The 9,884-nt window shown below is 36.8% G+C and overlaps 1 protein-coding gene across 1 annotated transcript in view; it reads left to right on the forward strand.

Annotated features, from left to right (window-relative positions):
- The window catches only part of FAM179B (family with sequence similarity 179, member B), a 137,927-nt gene that overhangs the window by 85,284 nt on the left and 42,759 nt on the right, over nucleotides 1-9,884 (forward strand). Inside the window, 1 exon segment of the mRNA XM_006896023.1 lies at nucleotides 4,016-4,169. Within this exon segment, the coding sequence (XP_006896085.1) occupies nucleotides 4,016-4,169 (154 nt within the window).

The following is a 9,884-nucleotide window of genomic DNA, read 5'->3' on the forward strand; positions in this document are numbered from 1 at the left end:
CACTCCTGCTTCCAAACCTATTTTACAACTGGGAGCTCCACCAAACATTGTCCATATTGGGAAACCATTCAGGTATTTGATTACCCCAATGACTCAGCATCACAGCAACCCAGTTTACATCATATATTGCACATTGACAAAGAGTGATGTACAAAATGGAAGAGTGTTGTTCCTCCAGATATAACAACAGTCTCATTTGTTGTTGTTGACTGTCATCAAGTCAATGACAACTCATAGTATTCCAAAAATATCTGTTTTACATATCTTTTCTCCTGAGATATAAAATTTCTTTAACTCAAAGATTCGCTCTGTTTTTATTAAAAAAACATACAGTTTAAATAAAATCACAGGTTAATCTGGTCTTAGGTCTGAGTCCTACTTTTACCACTCATTGGCATTGGAAACTTGAACAAATTTCTTACCCTCCATGAAATGCACTTGTTTTCTCAGCTGCAAAATGGAGATAAATGCATTTAATTCAGTTTTGTTGAGTATTAAATGCAATAAGATTTGTAAAGGGTTTAACACAAGACCTTACACTGTTTTTTATACTGGTTTACTTTTGTTTGTTTGTTGTGTACAGTCGAATCGGTTCCGATTGGCCCAGGAAGAGATTGCCCCTCCTTCTTCAGCAGAGCGTTTGGTGGATTTGAACCGTGTACTTTTGTGATTTCAGTGCAGCTTCTTGCCACTAGGCCACCAGAGCTCCCTGGCCTTACACTGTTTTTAATGAAAGTTAGCTAATATCTTGTAGTCTTTGCATTTTGTATGGCAAGTAGAAATATCTGAGTATATATCTGTCTATAATATCAAGTGAAATTTATTATATTCGTGATTGTATTTATCATTTTATCACAAATACCATTGTTGACAATCAGTATGTTTTAGTAGTAATCATTTCCAAGGCCTAATATTTCTTTGATAATAAAATACTCTATGCAAACAACAAATGCTGGTGTGATTGTGGAGAGATTGGAACTCTTATTCACTGCTCGTGGGAATCTAAAATGGTACAACCACTATGGAAGGTGGCCTGGTGCTATCTAAAAAAGCTGGAAATGGAAATACTATTTGATCCAGCACTTCCACAACTGGGAATATACCGTAAAGAAATCAGAGCCACAACTCAAGCAGATGTATGTGTGCACCCATGTCTGTTGCTGCCTTATGCACAATAGCAAAGAGATGGAAGCAACCCAAATGCTCATCAACAAATGTATGAGTAAATAGAAAAATCATAGTACGTTCACACAATAGAATACTACGGAACGTTGAAAAACAGTGAAATAGTAAAGCATTATACAACATGACTGAGCCTTGAGGTCATTATGCTAAGTGAACTATCTCAATCACAAAAGGATAAATACTGTGTAACACTGCTGTTATAAAATAGGACATTGGAGTGCTGGGAAGAGAATGGGGAAAGAGTGGATAGATAATGAACACTGCATTAGAACAGAGGAGGGAAGAATTGTCTGGAAAGAATATATGATTATACATAATATTATTATGAGAATGATCTGGAACAATGGGTACATTGCAGAGTGGGCTAGAAGAAGGGGGAGAAAATGTGCAACAATGAATAAATTTTTAAAAGATAACTTTTTTCATGGAAAAATAACCAAAGCTTTATGTTCATGTACAAAAACTTACTCATTTTGTTTCATTGTTGCATTGTATAATACTTTCAGGGTACTCCAGTAACTAGAGCCTCTAATACTTAGGGCAGGGTAGTATATCTGAAAGATGCCTTATTATAAATGTAATTTTGTTCTTATATTTAAACATGGTCTTGAAATTTATAATACGTCACTAATTCTGTGTTGTTGTTCTGTGCCATTGAGTCACCTGTGACTCATAGCGACCCTGTGTACAACAGCCCTAAAACCTGCTCTGTCCTGTGCCAATCTCGATGTCTCTGACACCCCAACCTTATTACCCCAGTCACTGAATCAATCCAGCTCATTGAGAATCTTCCCCTCCTGCACTGTCCCTCCACCCTTCCAAGCATGATATCCCTCTCCAAGGACTTGCAACATGTCCAAAATATGTTAGGTGGAGCCTCAGAATCCTTGCCTCCAAGGAGCCACCCAGTTTGACCCTTTCCAGGATGAATCTGCTTGTTTTCCTAGCAGTCCATGGTACCCTCAATACTCTTCTCCAGCACCACAGCTCAAAGGCATCAATTCTCCTTCTATCCTCCTTAGTCATTATCCAACTCTCTGATGCATAACAAGTGATTGCAAAGACCATGCATGGCCTGTATCAGATATACCTTACTCTCCAGAGAGACACCATTGCTCTTCAGTACTCTGGAGAGGTCCCTAACAGCAGACTTTCCCATCGCACTATGTCTTTTCATTTCCTGGCTACTGGTGTCAAGAGTATTGACTGTGGAGCCAAGCAAACTAAAGCTGTGAACAATCTCAATCTCTTCACCATCCATCCTCATACTGCCAATTGGCCCAGTGGTGAGAATCTTTGCCTTCTTCATATTGAGCCTCCATCCATATTGAAGGTTGCAGTCCTTGACCCTCTGCAGCAAGTGCTTTAGGTCTTCCTCAGTTTCAGCAGGCAGGGTTGTGTCATCTGCATAACGCAGATTGTTGATGGATCTTCCACCAATCCTGATGCCACACTACTCCTCATAGAGCCCAGCCTCCTGGATAATCTGTTCTGCATACAGATTGAAAAGATATGGAGATAGGACACATCCCTAGTGTACACCCTTCTCAATTTTGAACCATGCAGTGCCTCCTTGCTCTGTTCTGTTTACTGCCTCCTGGTCCAAGTATAGGTTTCTCATTAGCACAATCAAGTGTTCTGGGATTCCCATTCTTCTCAGAGTCAGCCACAGTTTTCAGAAGGCAGCGTGGGAAGATAAAGTAAGATATTACAATGAAATGTTCAAGGAGCTAGAGTCGGAAAATCAAAAGTGCCGAACTTGCTCAGCATATCTTAAGCTCAAGGAACTGAAGAACAAATTCAAACCTCGAGTTAAGGATGTTTTAAGCAGAATATTAAATGATCCAGGAAGTATTAAAAGATGGAAAAAAATATACTGAGTCACTGTATCGAAAGGAATTGGCAGACACAGAAGAATTTCATGAAACAACATATGAGCAAGAGCCTATGGTAACAAAGGAAGAAGTTCAAGCTGCTTTGAAGGAAATAGGAAAAAATAAGGCCCTAGGAATAGATGGTATACCAATTGACGTACTTCAGCTAACAGATGCTGCCCAGATGTGCTCACCAAGTTGTGCCAAGAAATCTGGAGAACAGCCACCTGGCCAACTGACTGGAAGAGATCGATATTTGTTCCTATCCCAAAGAAAGGATGATCCAACAGAGTGTGAAAATTATAGAACAATATCATTGCTTTCACATGCAAGCAAGATTCTGCTAAAGATTATCCAAAAACAGCTGGAGCAGCACATCAGCAGAGAACTCCCGGAAGTCCAGGCTGGGTTTAGAAGGGGTCATGGTACTAGGGATATTGTAGCTAATGTTAGATGGATCTTACCTGAAAGCAGGGAGTATAGTCTGTCTGTATTTCATTGATTATGCAAAGGCGTGTGACTATGTGAGTCATAACAAACTGTGACTGACCAATTCTATACCAACAGAAAAAACGCATTCAAGTTCTATATACAGATGCGTTGAAGCTTCATTTTAAGTTGTCAAGTGAATAATAAAATGGCCATAGTTCTCTGTGTTTTTACAAAATGACATCATACTGCTTTGTATTTGGTTTTACTTTAAAAAAAAAAAGCCAGACTTTGTTCTGTGGTAACTGGTACTTTAAAAACCACTTACATGTTTATATGAAATGTAGTTTATTAGTAATTATGTTGTAAAAATTAAGATTTCAAATATCTTTGGTTTCTGTGTACTCATTTTATTGGAAAGTAAACTAATAGTAATGATTTCTATGAGAGATACATCTGTAACTAGAATACTATTGTATTCACATTCTGTCAAAGTTTACTGTTGCTTTTTTAATGTTTTATTTCAGGTGAAGTATCTCCTGGAACCATTCCACAGTATAAAGAAAGGATTCCCTCTGTTACTCATAGTCCAGAAATAATGGATTCATCAGAGCTACGGCCATTTTCTAAACCAGAAATAGCACTGACAGAAGCCTTAAGGCTTTTAAGTGACGAAGATTGGTAAGTTCACACTCTCTCACACCCCTAACAGAAGACATCTAAGTGTCCTGAAATGATTTCCTTAAAACGCTCAAAACATATTTCCATTAAAACACTTACTTTAGTTCTTAAGCAATCTTAAAGTATCTTCTGAATTTATTATATTCTGTTTCCTAACATAGGTGAACATTGGTCGTAAGTATTATGTTATTATATATGTGATCACTTATGTTTAAACTTTATACTTTAGATATTTCACTGTTTCTCAAAATGTTTCTCTATGAAGTGCATTCCTAACAGTCCTATAAGTACTTAGCTTCTCTAACCACACTTGCAGTCACCATCCAGCAGCCTGATAACTCAAAGAAACAAAAGGACACTGGAAGTGTGCATCCCATTTGCTTCATCTGAAATGCACAATTTGCTCTTTTCCATTACCTCTTCTATTCCTCCAGTTTCTCTCGCTGTCCCACTTTACCCCTCATCATTTATTTTTGCCTCTTTCCTAAATCCTAATCTTCAATATAAAAATATGCTGTAATATCTTCATTTTTTTAAAATCCTCCCAAAATTGCATTGTGCATGGTACAGTGCCCTCAGAGTGCTCTACTAACTGTGTCTGACATGTGTTTCTGAAACTGAGCGCAGGACCATACATCCTGCAAGTACTTGGCTGGTACTGATTCTTGTTCACATTTCTTTCTTTCTTCTTTTTTTTTAGCACAATTCTTCAAAAAGGCTGACATTATTTTTTCTCCCTCATGTCTTCTCAACCAAGAGTACCCATTTTGCTAAATCTATGCTGATCATTTCTTAGTCTTCATCTTCAGAAATGATTGATGCAACTTTCTTCTTTTTGTTTTGTTTGTAGGGATTTTTTGATGTTTGTTTTTTCATTTGGCATAGAAACTTCAGACTTCTGATGCTCTTCCTGCTTCACAATTTTCTTGTTCTTTTCTTTCTTTTCCTCATATTTTGGAGTGCTCCAAGATTTAGTCCACTGCCACTCTATTTTTTCTGTCTACGTTCATCATATAGATCACAGGCTGTCATAAAGAGTCAAGTGGTAAATATTTTAAGCTTTGTGAGCCAGAATTCTTGGTTCCAACTGTTCTTGCTTTGTAGTACATAAACAGTACTGGGAAACATGAATTATATGTAGTAATATGAAAACAAATGGGATCACTGTGACCCAGAAAAATTCCTTCTTGACTTTTTATTGTGATTTCAGTGAAGATAATAAAAGTTGAATTATCAAAGTTGAAGGCACATGGGTGATGATGTCAGAGGCATCTGTTTCCTGTACCATCTGCATCTTATTATACATGTAGTCGTCATAAAATGTGGTTCATTTTATTTTTGTAGGCTCTGGAATCAAAATGTGATTCCATTATAAGCCAGTGGGTAATCACAGTACATTGGGTGAAAACTATTAGGCAGTCTCAAGACTTGACAATTTCTGTACAGATTGTAGTTTTCCTGTTGTTTTGAACTGTACTTCCTCTAAGCTCTCTAACACTTGGAAATCTTTCTGACCTAGATAAAAGTGATTCTTTCTCAGTAGTTTGTTATTATGTCAAAATGTGCCTCCAGAGTGATGATAAAGCTGTGGACATGTTACATTCCAGCAAAAAAAAAAAAAAAGTTGAATTGTGAAAAGATGTGCCCAAACTTAGTCTATAGTCAGTTTGTACTCATCACTAAATCATTTCACTCATTCCATAGCATTAAATTCTATCTAACTCTATTCCCTCATTCATCTATTTGTCATATTATGGTGCTTTGTTAGTTATTGTGATAGTGGCAGCTATACCACCAGTATTTTAAAAACCAGCAGGATCACCCATATTAAAAAGGATTCACCAGACAATCCAAACCGACTATCCACTTGTGAAGTAACTGACCAGTCAGAACATTATGAATAGCAACAGAACACTGTCTGATAGAGTGTCATGTAGAAGGTACCCAAAGTTCAGCTAGGGAAGAGCTGCCTCCTTAAAGTAGAGTTGACTTTTATTGTGTAGATAGCTTAAGCTTTCAAAATTTATATTTACCTACTTGGTTCAGCAGCACATATACTAATATTGTAATGAAACAGAGAAGATTAGCATGGCCCCTGTGCAAGGATGACATGTAAAATTGTAAAAAAATTGTTTAAAAAATCCAAAAACAAACTTTTCTTTTACTGATAATCTTTCATTTGATGCTGTGGTACAACTAAAAATAAGATGAAACATCGATCAAAAGCCAAAACAGAAAATTTACAAATTGTCAAAAATAAAACGAGATATAGCAGATGACATCGTAGGCATTCATGCACTGACTCACCCATTGTTGTCAAGTCAGAACTGACTCACAGCTAACCTCCACTGGATTTCTGAGATGATTAATTATACAGAAGGAAATCGTCCATCTTTCTTTTGTGGAGCTGCTAGTGAATTCAAACTCTCAGAGAGTTGCTGCCCTTGAGTTAACAGTACAGTGCACCACTGACTATACCACCAGCCATTTAAAAATCAGATAATCATATGATCTGCTACTTCAGCAATGACGTAATGAAGAAGAATATCATTGCATTCATCATCAGAACATACCAAGATCAATCCTGAAATAACAACACTATCCCTAATTGTATAATATCCATACATATACAAGGAAGCCCTAATAATAAGACTGTTATTTAAATTTACTCACCAACCCCCAAAATACAAAGTTAAAAATTGAGAATTTCTACTCATTTCTTTAGTCAGAAATTAGTCACTGAAAACAGCTATGAGAATATCCTCATATTCTCACCTCAGTAAGAATAGCAAAATTCAACAGAGCAGCAAACAACAAAGGCTGGCAAGGTTGTGGAGAAGCCAGAACACTTATTACCATCAGTAGGAGTATAAAATGGAGCAACCACTATGGAAGGTGGTATGGCGCTTTATCAGAAAGTTGCAAATAGAAATACCATTTGACCCTACAATTCCACTGTTGGGAATATACCCTAAAGAAACCAGAACTAACACCCAGGCAGACAGATGCACACCTATGTTTATTGCTGCTTTGTTCACAGTAGCAGAGAGATGGAAACAACCCAAGTGCCCATCAACAAATGAATGGATAGAGAAGCTGTGGTTTATTCACACAATGGAATACTATGCAGCACTGAAAAACAAGGAACTTATGAAATATACAAAATGGGTGACCCTGGAGGACATTATGTTGAGTGAAATATCTCAGTCACAAAAGGACAAATACTGTATAATGCCACTGTTATAAAACAAGACTGACATCGGGTTTAGGGGGAAACTAAGAAAAGAGGGGCTAAATAACTTACACTGCATTGATACAGATGAGGGAGAGAACTGTTTAATAGGAATATATGATTAGGTATTATTTGCATGACAAGAGTCCAGAATAAGAGATGTATAGTAAAGTAGACTGGGGTGGGGGGTGATTGTATAACAATGAAATAATTTTTTCCCTATCAAAGAGAAAAGCAAACTGGAGGGAGGGGTGGGCAGGGAGGAAAATGCAACAATGAATGAATGGAAATCCAAGTTCCCTATAATCTTTCTATAAACTCTCAAGAAAAAACAAACAAACAATGAGCTGGAGTATATCAGAGTTGATGAAGATGGAAGAAGATTATGCAAGGTTCACATCTATTTTTCATAGTGTCACTATGAGTCAGTCAACTCAATGTCCCCTAACAACAACCTCCAATAAAGATCTGTTGCCTTGGAAATCCCATAGATGGTCAGTATTAGTCAGGATCAACATACCATTGGTGAGACTTCCTAAAACATGTGAAAGTATTTAAAAGATATTTTTGTTTGGTTTTATTTCATAGTTTTTAATTTTATATTAATTTACATACAAAATTCATATATATTGTTTCATACTTTCCTTCATTGACATTATGTTTCATGTAGTCATTCCCATATTTTGTTTTTTGTAAAATTAATCACTATTGAACTATGCCCACCATTACTCCATCTTTTCAAGTTCCCAACAGATCTTTCCCATTTCCTTTACCCCTTCCACCAAATTGAGCAACCCTGTGATTTCCTCCCTGCCCATCATCACTGCTCTGCTCCCATCCCTTCCCCCCTGGATTCCCATGCATGTTTTAAAAGTTATCTCTCTATTTTTACAATCATGGTCTTATGCATTATTTGAACTTATGAGACTGAGTTAGTTCACTCAGCATAATGCTCCCCAGTCTCTCCTAACTTATGTATTAATTTTTTTAAATCATTATTCCTGAGTAATATATTCCATCATGTGAATGTACCACAATTTCTCAACATACTTAGTTATGGTTGTATTTGATTATTTTCTTGTGATAGTAAATAAAGCTGCTATCATAAAAAAATTTAAAATTAATCAAAAAATGTGGAAAATTTAAAAAAATAATCACTGTACAACAATGAAAGAATTCTTTTTTCAAAGAGAAAAGAGAACTGGGTGGTTGGGCAGGGAGGAAAATGTGCAACAATGAATAGAAATCCAAATTTTCTATAAACTCATTAAAATCTCAATTAAAAAATAGACATAAACACATCAAGATTTGCTGATAATTACTGATTATTGGAATGCAAAAGTTGAAAACAAAAGGAAAAATCAAGTCAGCTGTTGGAAAATATAGCCTTGGTGATCAAAAGAATACTAAAGATGGCATGATAGAATTTTGTACAACCAGTAAACATGAGATTATAATTATACCTGTGGACTCCACCAGATAAAATACACAAGAATCAAATCAGCTACATCTTTGGAAAAAGACAACGTTGTTGTTGTTGTTGTTGTTAAGTGCCGTCCAGTCGCAGGTGCCTCATAGCCACGCTATGAAGGAAAGTCCTCAATACTTGTGTGTCTTTAATCCTCTCTCCAGGTTCATTGAGTTTCCGGAGGCAAGCTATTACGGAAGTGGATGCCACTCCTCCTCCCAAGCTATAAATAGGCAAATTATAATCAGTCAGAACAAGACAAAGTGTTAACTATAGACTAGACCACCAGTTACTCATATGCAAGTTTAAATTGAAAGGGGAAAAAACATTGAAACAACTCCATAATAGAGACAAAATGTGATGTTAGGTTATCCTAGTTGAGTTTAGAGACGATCTCAAGACTAGATTTTCTATGTTGAACTCTAATGAGTAAATGCCAGATGAGATATAGGATGATATCAGTACATCATACATGAAGAAAGCAAGAAGTCATTTAAAAAGACAGGAAAGATATGCATCCCAGTGTTCATTTTTTACCATAGCAAGGAGATTGTTTATTGTTAGGTGCTATGGAGTACGACTCATCATGACCTATGAACAATAGATCTGAACCGTGTCCTGTTGTATACCATCCTCACAATCTCTGGCGTACTCCAGCTAATTGCTATAGTCACTGTGTCAGTTCATCTGGTTGAGGACCTTTCTCTTTCACTGACTCCATCTTTCTAAGCATGATGTCTCTCTCTATGGAATAGCCTCTCCTAGTAATATGCCCAAAGTATGTGAGACAAAACTTTTTTATTTTTAACTCCAAGGAGCACCCTTGGCTGCACCTTTTCCAAGACATATCTGATGATGGGAAAAGCTATCGGAAATAAGGAATGCTAGCATGATGTCAGTCTGGAAACTAAGGTGCGCCTGGTCCAGGCCATCATCTTCACAATTACTTGCTATGCATCAGAAACTGGACAGTGACTAGGGATAATAGAAGGAGAATTAATGCTGCTTTTTTTTT

The sequence above is a fragment of the Elephantulus edwardii genome, unplaced genomic scaffold (genome assembly GCF_000299155.1).
Source record: "Elephantulus edwardii isolate Elephantulus edwardi_28Jun2011 unplaced genomic scaffold, EleEdw1.0 scaffold00179, whole genome shotgun sequence".
Lineage (NCBI taxonomy): Eukaryota > Metazoa > Chordata > Mammalia > Macroscelidea > Macroscelididae > Elephantulus > Elephantulus edwardii.